The sequence below is a fragment of the Rissa tridactyla genome, chromosome 3 (assembly GCF_028500815.1).
Source record: "Rissa tridactyla isolate bRisTri1 chromosome 3, bRisTri1.patW.cur.20221130, whole genome shotgun sequence".
Taxonomy (NCBI): domain Eukaryota; kingdom Metazoa; phylum Chordata; class Aves; order Charadriiformes; family Laridae; genus Rissa; species Rissa tridactyla.
The window spans coordinates 103,077,323-103,089,948 of NC_071468.1; the positions used below are offsets into that span (position 1 = coordinate 103,077,323).

General features: G+C 34.8%; 1 protein-coding gene across 1 annotated transcript in view; it reads left to right on the plus strand.

Moving 5' to 3' along the window:
- Window positions 1-12,626, plus strand: part of CSMD1 (CUB and Sushi multiple domains 1) — a 1,189,318-nt gene that overhangs the window by 961,233 nt on the left and 215,459 nt on the right. The window contains exons 24-25 of the mRNA XM_054196719.1: window positions 5,782-5,973; window positions 10,377-10,503. Of these exons, the coding sequence (XP_054052694.1) occupies window positions 5,782-5,973; window positions 10,377-10,503 (319 nt within the window). The remainder of the gene's footprint in view (window positions 1-5,781; window positions 5,974-10,376; window positions 10,504-12,626) is intronic.

The window sequence follows — 12,626 nt, forward strand, 5'->3', positions numbered from 1 at the left end:
TCCGAAGTAAAAACATTTTAGTGCAGATAGTGTCGACATTGTTTCCACAGCTTCAGTGTGTTTCGCTGCCCAGATTTGCTTCTACTGTACTGCACTGCTGACTAATGTAGACAGAACCACAGTACCCATCATAATTAAACTGAGCTGAAAGAAGTTGTAATTAATAGTCGACATAAATTACAGACACATCAATAATTTTTACCCTGACAAGTGGTATTTCTACATTCCTGATTATTTATATCAAATATGACAGAACAAAACACATGGGATAAATCGTGTCAGGAGGTGATAGCCAATCATGAAGATGTATTCTGGCTGTTTTGGTTTAAATGCAACTGTCTTTTATCCATTCATTGTTCTGATAATCCTGTAATGAAACTCAGGAATAAGATAATTGGCAGCACTTTCTCAGCAGTAAGAATATCGGCAGAATTTCTGACTGTTGGCTCGTTTCAACACCAGGTAAACCCGAGTACTGTGATTGGAGCTCGTGACCATATTTCCCCACTGTGAAAGTTCACAGCATCTACTTTAACACTGAAGTTCTGTTGCAACATTTCAACAATGAGATTTCACAACAATATGGCCCTTTATGACAAATTACACCAGATGTATGAGAGCATCAGGGAAAAAGGGAATGAAAAGTTCTATTTTTTGTGTATAAAGAGAAGGGGAAGGAATTGGATAAGATGAACTGGAAACGCATCTTGCCTGTGAAGAAACAGGGCAAGGTCCTGGTATATTTGCACGTGATTAGCAGCTCCCAATTTTTAATAGGCCTGCTGAAAAAACAGAGGTAATCTTGCTTGTGGAAAAGTTTAGTGAATGTGAGGCCACAAATTATGTACTGTCATTCTTATATTTTTTCTAGAGTATTCAAAGTGGCATTTTAAAAATTTGGCATAAGAGGCAGAAATTAGTTTGTTTGATGTTCTTACAGGGAATATTCTATTTTTCAGATACAAAAAGCAATAACACTCTTTATTTTGTCATACTGAATGTTTGTACCTAATTTTTTTTCTTGGCATAATATTATGAAAACAACCCTAAAAATTGAGACTACTACTGGACTTTTCCTGAATTAGCAATGATTAGAAGAAATTAAAATCAATATTAATTTCCCAAGGTGGTCTTTTGATAAAAATATCTGAATAATCTAAACAAAACAGCAAATGAAGGGTTTAATGTCTCAAGGATATTTAAATTTAGGTTTTATGTTTTTGTTTCCAGTTAGATATTTTTATTTGGATGTTATTTTTTTTCTGTCTTGTGTGTGAAATAGGAAATTGAATTCTGATACCCAGGCCAGCGAGTGGTTTTCAATCAGCTTATCTAACACTTTACCCCAAATAAATACTTGATTAGATTTGAGTTTAAAATAGACTGACAGAAAATCTTACCTCCTCTATTGATATAAATGCTCCCACAGAGTCTCAAAAATAAGATTTAAAAAAGCAATATATTTCTGTCTGGGACTTCATGTCCTCTGACACACACACAGGCTTAGAAATTCATATACATACTGTTGTGTACTTAAACATGGTGTCTTTACCAGAGCTGTTTTTTCCTACTTATAACTTGCAAAGGTATTTTGTCATTTACAGATACAGAAATACAGTTCAGTGAGTATTTGTAGAGTATGAGACTCTTGAAGAAGCAGACGATTTACCTTGGGATAGTGCTATTGACAGGTGAAAAAGTCTTTCCACATTTGGAGAACGATGACTCAAAAAGAACTGTAAAAGTATACTAGATTTAGAGAAGCTTCATCTACATTTATGATATTTATGCTAAAACAGTAAATGGAAAAAATCATTAAATTTCATGTGATTGATCTAAACCAGTCTGAGGTGGAGGAGAAAAAGAGCCAGTAAGTCATTAACTAATTTATTCTTATTGCAACGGTAATTGAATTTTATGTTTATATACAGAAGTTCTAGGCAAACTTTATGTATGTGTGTATGTATGTATGTATTTATTATGTGTTTTATTTCTTTATAAATGTACACACAGTGACGCAAACTTTTGTAATAAAAATCAATATATTTTAAGATGTGAATTCTATGACATATACATACTATATATGTAGCAATATAACAAAAGTAATTTCGGAACTCTCTTAGTCAAAATAATGCCAAAGACTAGTAAATCATTTTACAAGTTGGATATTTTAGGCTTAAAATAAACAAAACCCAACAATACTTTTTTTTTTTTGCTTTTCCCAAATGCCAGCTCTCAATCTACATTTTGAATTAAATTTCTGTCTTCAAAAAATTTAGGTTTCGAGCAAAACCTTTCTATAAGAGCCACAGTAAGTTTTTATGTTAGTAAGTAATAGCAAGGTGGTTTCATTTAAGGATTAATTTCATATCTTTGTATCAGATTATATTTAATTCAATTATAGTATTCTAACATAGTAGTAAAGTGAATTTCAACCTGTGATCTATGGGGCTTCATGGACTTCTGCCACTGCGTCTGCAAACGTAATCAAGAAAAGCAAGTTTATTTTCAAGAGAGAGAGACTTTCATAGTACTGTAGCTCACTTTAGAGAACTTGTATCAGTCTACAAAGCAAAGGAGGCAGAAAACCTCTGTGTTAGTGGATACTTGAAGGTATAAGTGACTTAAAATAATGATGTGAACTATTAATAAGCTAAAGGAAAAACGGAAAGATCTTTTGTGCTACTTAGTCCTATTTCAAAGCGAGAACAGAGAAAAGTTCAGACAGGCTATGGTAGGCTTCTGTGAAACTTCTAAAGCTTATGGCAGGATCTCTTTAACTCTTCACATCTGTGAGGCTTCAGGAGTCCTCAGGGATCATTATTGCAGATAAGGAGAAAATGGAACAGTCTGTCTGCTATCTATACTGTGCAAACAGATTGTAAAAAGATAAACACACCAAACTTGGTTTTACACCATTCAGGAAGCCGTTATTCTGATGAATGGGGGGATCTAGTGCCTTTTGTAGACACATCATCCTACAGAAGCAGCACTGCAAAAAGGAGAGAACAAATAAGATTTTCTGTCATTGCATCATATATATTTACACACTTCTGCAAAACTAAATGCTAAGTGCAATACATGAAATGATAGCAAGTCTGATGTCAATTTTATCCCAGTCTTGACATCTTCTGTAGTGAAGATGGCTATATACCAGACTAGAAGGACTTGTTTGTCCAAAAGTTTGTTTCATTTCACCCAGATTTATCTGTTGGTCTTATAAAGATAGTACCTCTCCCTGACAGCCTCTTCTTTATGTGGTAGAAGGAAAGTTTATTTCACCACACACAAATAGATTCTTTAATCAGGGAAGTTTCATATGTCAATCACATGCTACTGCTAGTGATAACCAAATGTTGCACCTACTAAAGGATGGGAAAGTATCTGAAAGCAGGTGGCAGAGAAATAGTGTTACATTGGCTTATGCTGTCAAACCAGCATTAAAATATCATCACATTGTTTATCAAACAAGCTACATTTTCAGGGTTTTAAATAAATGTCTTTGTATGTTTGATGAGGAGATTAAAATAGTGAAATATAGCTATTTCTTGTGAAGGCCAATTCATCTGTATGACCTAACCATCTTGGCTTTTTTTACAGTGAATGAAGAAAAATATACCTTTTTAAAATTGCGCAGTTCAGCCAATCTATTTTAGGTATCTACTTTAGGATGAGATTAATCATACCCCATAAGTTGCTATTCTAAAAGACAGACAATGGATTTAGATATAGCTGTTTTATAGAATAGATGCTCAGAGCTAGTTAAAATGAATGCTACCCCTTTTATCTGGAAACTGAGTGTGTTTGCTTGTTTTGTTTTTGTCAACAGAATAAAATTGCAGAGATGTGCAAATATTCACATAGAAACAATCTTTTAGCAAGGGAATAATGATAAGTCTCTATAATCCATTTGTACAGTGCGTGATTATACATACTCCTCCTGACACATGGGCTACACCTCTGTTAGTAAACTAAACATTGTCAGGGCAGCAGTGTGGGAAAGTGATTGTCTAGACTGCTGAAATGTTAGAGTAAATGCTAGCATGCTTCTAGCTTGGGTTGTCTGGCACTCTCCCGAACAATCTCAGGCGTAATTTAGCAGACAGTGTGAGCTAAATTCCCAGGAAGTGGCTTGTAGACAGTCATGCTGCTTTGAAGGGTAATGGCAGTGGTCAGAGCATGCTCATTGGTCTTGGGGCTTGAGGTTTCTTAAGATATTAGCACAGATAGAGATGCAGTGTCTATGTATGTGATGGAATAGCATTCTTTTTTTGAGGTATTCCGTTTCCCTAACTCTAGATACTTAAAATTCTGAGCTACTGTAGCCTACTATATAAAGAGAAAACCTAGGTTCAGTTTACAGTAAAGGCAGAAAATAAGTATTTCTGGAAAATTATTGAATTGACTAATCCTAGACAGCTATCTAAATCCGAGTTGGTTTGTTTTCTTGAGATTCATATTTCTCTGCTGACTATGAAAGTAGCCTAAGCTAACTAGTTCAAGTTTAGCCCTCTAATTTTCAGAAGTCTGAGTTATGACAGGTAAATCCCAACCTTTGTGTCCAATTTACAAACAAAGAAAACAAAGGCATTTTGTGTTTTCAGAGGACTCAGTTGTTGGACAGCTTTAGCATATGTACAGGATGAAAAACAAGGTATTAGACTACTTGTCATTTTTTCAACTGAAGTTGATCTTTTCAGCATCAGGAGAAAGGCAACAAGAAAAATGTGATACAAACTCTAGTTTGTGTATTTGTAAAATAATGAAAAGTTGTCTATGGATATGTTATTTACCACAAAGATGTCTGATTCTCTCCTAATTAGTGAAAGGCCTCATGTAGGGAATAGGCTGAAAACAACAAACTGAAGGGAAGACCAGCAGCCTGACTCGGAACCGCATAACAAAGCTGTTCAGTAAAATTGGGATAGCAAAATGGAAACCATTTGTAGAGTCAGAATTACTTTCTTGAGCTGGGGACATGACAGTAAGTAATGAAAAATCCACAAATCTGACTGGAGTTGATAAAGATGAATTTGGAACCACCCTTTATATTGCTCAAAGAGCTCAACCTCATGGCAAAAGTAGAGATTTAGAATGCATCTTTATATTTGATCAATGCCATATGGAGAAAATGCAGAGAGGAAAGGGTATATATGGAAAGAGTTGTAGCTGCTCAGAGTGGAAGGGGCACAGAAGCAGCTGTTTATCCCATTCAGCATGTTAATAGGCCAAAAAAGGGGAATGCTGATTAAAAATGAGTTTAGGAATGTTTCTTCATTTTAAGAAGAGAAGAAGCTGAAGCCATGCTATCTTGACACCAGGATGGATGAGACAACCTTTGCATTTTCTTCCTGAGTTCCCACTATGTTATGCTGGTTTGGTTATAGAGATTAGATGAGGAGGTGAAGCTCCCACTTAGTGCCATACACAGGGTCGATATTGCTTCCTTTCCTCTGAATAAAAAAGAATAGAAGAATAGAAGTGATCTAAATTAATAAATTGATCACTAATCTCTTTTGGGATAGTGTAGATAATACGCTTTCTTCAATAAACTAATGCCATAATCAAATAACAAATTAATAATTAGATCTTGGTGTTTCAGTTTCTGATTTACCCAAATTATGTATAATTTATTTTTGGTTACTGTGGATACATATAATCTAAATGAATCATGAGCATATAATTTGCCTTAAGATCAAATTCGTTGGCATTATATTTTGATTGATATTTTATATCTTTGTGTCTTTTTTGCTTCTTCTCCCTTCCCATTTGCGTTTGCAGGTTTTGACCTAGTGAAGTGTGAAGATCCTGGCATACCAAATTACGGCTACAAGATCCGAGATGAAGGACATTTTATAGATACTGTCATTTTATACAGCTGTAATCCTGGCTATACAATGCATGGTAGTAGTATTATGACCTGCTTAAGTGGAGATCGAAGAGTTTGGGACAAACCATTGCCCACTTGCATAGGTAATATGGATTGTGACAATGAAAGATTTTGGTTTGGTATTTCAAGAAAAAACCCCTCATATTCCGTCTTTCTATACTTTATGTCCTGGTTTATGATAATGGTGTAAACATACTTTAAGTTTCAAGTGATGGTGTAGTGTGGCTATCCAGGTATACCTTCTCTGAAACAGATGGCTGGCTAGTAATGCTAGAAAACTGCTAGGAGACACTTTTTTCTGTAGGACAGGCAGTGGTATTATCCTAACACTTCACAAGCTAAGCAAACCCCATAATAAAACAAATTAAGATTTTTTTTACCTTATCTGTTTTCATCGGAAATTATTTCAGCATCTCATTCCTATGAAGCTAATTTCTAATTTTCACACCATATTGGTCGATTGTTTTATCTGCATGGTCTTGAGTCATTGTTTCCGTGCTGGGATACCACATCTGTCAGAGCCTTGAGGTAGACCTTTTCGTTAAATATCACATGTCTTCAAGTCTCTAAAACTGTGTTTCGTTGCAACCAACAGGAATGTTAAATAGAGAAGTACTAGGTGAGGTGCATAAAATAACTGAGCACCAGTATAGCTATTCCCATTGTACCTTTGCTAGGCAGTTTCTCTCCTCTTTTGCTTTCCAGTCCAGCAATTACCAGTGACTTCCTGAGTTCAGGTTCCACATGGAGTTCCCATGAGTCACTGGGAAAGTCTTTCTTGCTTTGTGTCTTCCGATGCTTAGTTTTTGCCTCTGCTGCCTGCTGCAGGCAGGCCACCAACTTCTTTCAACACTCACCTGAACCTGTACGATCCTTGCTTGTTGCCTCTCTCCCATATTGGGTGCTACATTCTCCATTCCAGGAGCTGCTTCCTGCTGAGCACATTCACAGACCTGCAGTCTACAAAGGAGCAAGCTCCCTTCCTTTCAAAAGTTCAGCTTACCCAGAGGGTAAGTGCCAGAAAAACATCAGTGACCAGCATTTCTGCTGTCTTAGTAGAGGTGTTACTTTTCCTACTTGATTCTAGAATTATATCTAAGTTTTCTCTTTTTTTTTTATATATATATATATGTATGTCAGGTCGAAACAACTCTTTCCAGTTTTGATTTAAAGGCTTTTCCAGGCTTTTTGTACATTCAGGTCTTCAAGCTCTTCAGTTTAATTGGTTAGCTTCCTTATCCTCTAAGTTTGCCCTTTTGTACAGAAGAGCCATAATTAGTCCTACCTCTGCCTATCACCCCATTTAATTTAAACAAAGTCATTACTCTAAGGTCATTTTCTGTGATATTTTCTTGTGCCTGTGTTCACCACCAAGGAAGTATTTGAATCAGTTCTAAAATACATGTTGGTTCCAAGTCTATTAGGTGAATAAATCCATCCGTCTACCTGTTTTCTTTCTTAGTATGGTGATTTGTCCTCTTATTTATATGTGGGATATTAAAATCTCAACCGTACGGTGTTAATAAATATTCCAGTCTGACCTAGAGGAAGATAGGGAACCGAGAATGAAGTGAATCTAAAGAAAATTACCATCTTTGCTCCTGTAGAACATCTTTAATAAGTCTTCTCCAAAATATTTTTGACGAATATGCATGTTTTTTCATGCTAACTTTATTTAGTTTACTGCATCACTACTGTGTAATGCTCCCTTCACTCCCATATCTCTACCTGTATTTCCAGTTTTCTTGGTAACAGTATACTTTTAAGCTTCTATATTCCACTTACGATTGCTACTCTATCTTTTGGATTTTTTCATTATACTTTGATTTTGTACCATGCATTACTAGATTTGGTTTCTGTATTTTGTTGCTAAGCTTTTGGAATCACTTGTACCAAAATCTCTTGAGGATCTCACTTCATCTCTAAGTGGAATTATGTCCTAATATCAGTAGAATAGTCAATTTTCTTTTAGGACCCTGAGACAGATTTTTTTTTTTTGCTTTCTGTCAGCTCAACCACATAGCTCTCTTTCTATGTACCTTTATGTCTTTACGTATCTTTTTTTTTACTGTCCTTATTCCTATCTTTAGGATCAAATTTGGGGATTGTATCAGCTTTGTAGAACCTCCCTCTTCCTATTTCTCAATTTAAAACTCTTCTGAAACATTTATTAGCTCCCCAAGAAGTCAAATGCACACCATTCTCTCTGAAAATCTTCTAAAGGTGAATCTTTCTAAACAGCCTTTCACAAACAGTCTGTTGCCTTCATTAGGTATGTTTTTTCTACTGTGCCGTGGACATGAAAACTTGTCATGAAGATCCCTGAAAACTCAGTTAAGCATCTGCAGACCATTTTGTGCACACTTTTTTTCCCCCTCCAGTGTTATTTATATAACGCTTTCTTTCTTCGGTTTTATCTTATGCTATCACAGTTTTATCTCTTCCAACTCTGATCTGACTGGCTTCCTTTTCTTCCTTTTTCTTAAGTTGTAATGAACTTCCAAACAACATATTCTTTCTTAGACACATTTTCTTGGTATCCTTCTGTTTGTGCAGACCTATTCTTTTTTGCTTGTTGTGTTTTAGATCAGCATTTGATATTTACTGTTGTATCCAGTGACATTTACATTCATCGTTGTCTTTACCATCATTTTAATCTCATTCACAACAAATTTCAAACCCATACATAGACACATTCCACATATTCTACACCTAGTCATCTTCAGCGATACACTGCTGTATTGGTTTTAGCATTCATTTTCATTTCTCTGTGGTCTGAGCCTTAATGAAGAAAACCAAGGAACTGTAATCCTGTAATTCCTTCTCTAGAAGATTACAGAACTTGTTGAAATATAAGTCACTTCTGTTAGTTATAGTATAGTTATTTACTCTGTTTGGTATATTGTTCCAGGTAGTGATTTTACAGTGGGGTCATTTCTGCATATTGAAAAGCAAACTTTTTGGGTTTTTTGTTAGAATCACTTGTCAAAGTTTACTTTTGACCTGCTCCTAAAATGGATATTATTCTTTTTAAATATATGTACTATATAATGCATCATTCCAAAATTTATCATGTATTCTGTTTCTCAGTGAGTCTTCTCAGAATTTGAAAGCAAATCTGTCAGTTATTTTGAGTTTAAATAATTTTTGTTTCACTGAGTTATCTTGAGTTCTTTGTACTGTACTGTAGCAGTCATTTCTTTATCTGTAGCTGTCTGTCGCAGAGATTATTGCGTTCTGAACTTTCTTATATAATGAAAATTAACTGACATCTTAGGCAGAGGTTTATGTTTGAAGAAATTATGTACTAAAGCAGCTTTCTGCTGTGGTTCTCTAAATAATATGTAATGTTTTGAGTGATCAAACCAGCAGGATAAATAAGTAAATCAGTAACCTTGTTTCCTCTACAGTTATTTTCCCTCCTGGTAACAACTGGGCTGTGAGCATTGACTTGGTGGCATGTGTAAGACTTATTATTTGTTAGGAGTGTTCCTGATAGATTATTTAGTCCAACTGCCATGGTTCTTTCATCATCTGTGTCTTACACTATGCTCACTGCACAGCTGTGCTTGAAGAGTTCCCCATGGTAGCGTATTTTAATATTGCTACTTGTAAGGCAACACCGTAAATGAAGTAGGAATACAGGAACAACGCTTAACTGAAGAGTTACTGATCCTTTTTGATTCTGGGGCACCTGACTGTTACACAGTTCTGGTTTCATCAGGGTGCGTCTTCATGCTGGCCAGACAACAGCATGATGCTCTAAACATGCAATGTAAGAACCATTTGATTCCAGATGCTTAGCACTGCAATTGGTCTCTCCACAAAGTTAAGATAGCATTGATAATAAAAATGTTTTAAACCAGGCACTGCATACTTTGAAATCATAGCTTTCTGATTTACTCTCTTACTTTGTGGGCATATGGCATTTAAATTTTTAAATACTAAAGGAAATTACTAGGGAATACCTAACTGCTTTTTGATGTAATTAACTTGAAGTTTTATAGAAGCAACTTGAAAGCATTAAACTAAAAGGTATTTTGACATTAGAACAACAGATAAAGTGATTTTAATTACAGAACCCAATGCTGTAAAGTCTGAATTTCATTCAGACTTTTGAGCATTCAGTGTTACTTAGAAAAGCCAAACATGTTAAAAGGGATATTTCTGAAACATTTTTGCTTTCTTGGGGTTGCTAAAATTGCGCTTTTGTAGTTTCTGTTCATACTGAACTACTCTTGTTGCTGAAATAACATAACACAGAAGTATGGCTTATTGTTTTATAACAAGGTAGGAATGTGATCATTGTATGTGCTTTTTTATCTCGTGTACATGTCCTAGTTTGTATTTATGTGTACTACTTCAGAGATATTAGGTCATTCTGTTGCCTTTTTAGAAGACAGAGGGATGTGGAATGGACAGAAAATTGAACCACAAAATATTATGGTCTTGTTAAAAATAAATGTAATCCTTACTTATTTTGTAGCTGAGTGTGGTGGTCGTATTCATGCTGCTACATCAGGGCGCATTTTGTCCCCTGGTTACCCAGCACCATATGACAACAATCTTCATTGCACTTGGATTATCGAAGCAGATCCAGGAAAGACAATAAGGTACATGCTTAATTTCAATATTTATTGTTGACTTCAGTATTGTGTAAATTATAGTCTGTGCCTTACATTCTCACACCCACACAATTTTTTGTTTATTAACTACTCCTTACATTAATAAAGTCGATGCTTGCCACGCTGACATTTATGAGTGCCATTCCTCTAGGGTACCTAAATTGTGTAAGGGGACACCTAGGCATCTAATTCAGAACTGTGGATTCCGTTGGATAATATGGCCTGTAAATCCTCAGTGTAGTAGAGCGGTGCACTGCTATGCCTTTTTCTAGCTGTAAACAAGCTAAAGTGCCAAGCTGTCAACCGTGGTTTCAAAATTCTTCCCTCGAGTCATTGTAATGCCATTCTTTTATATCTTACCGTCACATTCAGTGTAATAATTTGTTGTTTTAATTCAAATATAATTATTGAACACTGTTTCTTAAATACATTACCTCAAGGAGATGTAAATTCCTGATTCGCTGCCAGGAGTGCTTAGACATCAGGCATCTTGGACCTTGTTTGGGTACCTATTAGGAACTGTCTTTTTGTCATGAATGCTTTGATCTGATGAGGATTTGACAATTAACAGCAGCAGCAAAGATTAGTGCTATAAAGCTTTATATACAACTCTGAAGGGTTTTCATTTTCCATTCCTAGTCTCTTCCGTCATATCATTATTAACATATATAACATTTTGAATTATGTAAGTATCAGACTTTTTCCCCATAATCAGTTGAATAATAAGACCAGCAACATCTTAGAAGACGTTGAGAATAATCAAATTTGATAAAAATGATGAGATTTTAATGAGAAGTGCACACAGGGCTGAAAAAATGCTTAATAGACAAGACTGGAAGATTTTTCCACATAATGTAGGCAGCATAACAAAAAAGGAAGAAACTAGAAGAATACAGAAAATTGGGGAAACACAACTAGTAACTAACGCATGAAAGAAAGGTACATGAGAAGGATGGTGGAATCTAGATCTTTTATTCTATAATGATTTATGGAAGGATGATGGAAGGATTCAAAAATTCAGGCAGAAGGAATTTAGTAATACAAGAAAACTTTTAAAACAGTATTTCCTCATCAGTTTGACATACCAACAAAAAAGACTATCATACTTTGCTGTTGATGTATAGCTAAATCACTCAAGTGGAATGAATGCCAATATTTAAAGACTGTTTCAGCTCAGTTTTGCTGTAGTAACATACAGATTCAAAAACTCTGAAATGGCAAATTCTTTTCAATATTCAAGCTAGTTTGCCCACTGCGAACAGGAATTTGCTGTGAAAGCAAGAATATAACAAAAACGTTTAACTTCTAATCAAGATAGATAATCTTAATTTCTGTCATTTTGAAATAATTTATTGATACTAATATGTTTAATGATATGCAATAGAGATTAGTTTTATATTCCAGTGACAGGAAAGAAGTGTGTAATTTCCAGTAAATGTGTTACTTCAGAATATTAGCTATTTATTTTGAGCAAAATGTTACCAAATAGTAAGTTGTTTCATTATTCACTTTATGTGGACAATAGTTTTAACTGATCACTTAAATGTAAAATGTTACTTTTTAAAATTAAAAAGGCAAAAATGTAAGCAAATGGCAAACTGTTCATTGGGGGGTTTTTTTTTTTCCTTTTTTATTTCTAGTAATTCCGTTTCACTAAGCCAAATAATGAATTCACTCCATCATAGTTGATTTCAATGCATCATTTACATTTAAATGTCAATTTTTAAATTAATGATTTCCAATTAATGGCAAGTTAGATTTCTTCAAAGTTAAAAATGTAAACAGTCAGAACTTAAAGTCGATGTACATATTTTGACTAATAACATAGCATTCTTGAACATCTTTCTAAATCTAATACTTCACCTGGAGATAAATACAGATCATTCTATTATAAGAAGATTTTATATCGTATGAGTTTTGGCATAAGGCAAAGATAGGACAATATGGTTTCTGGTTTTGTATAGGAAAGAAAATGCAATGTCAACAGAATTCCCTGTGCTATGTATGCTGGTGTCCACTAGCTACTGCTTTTTTTCAACTGCATGTAATTCAAGCCAATCAATGTTCTTGGTATCCTCATATGAATGAAGAGAGGAAACCTTTGATGAAAT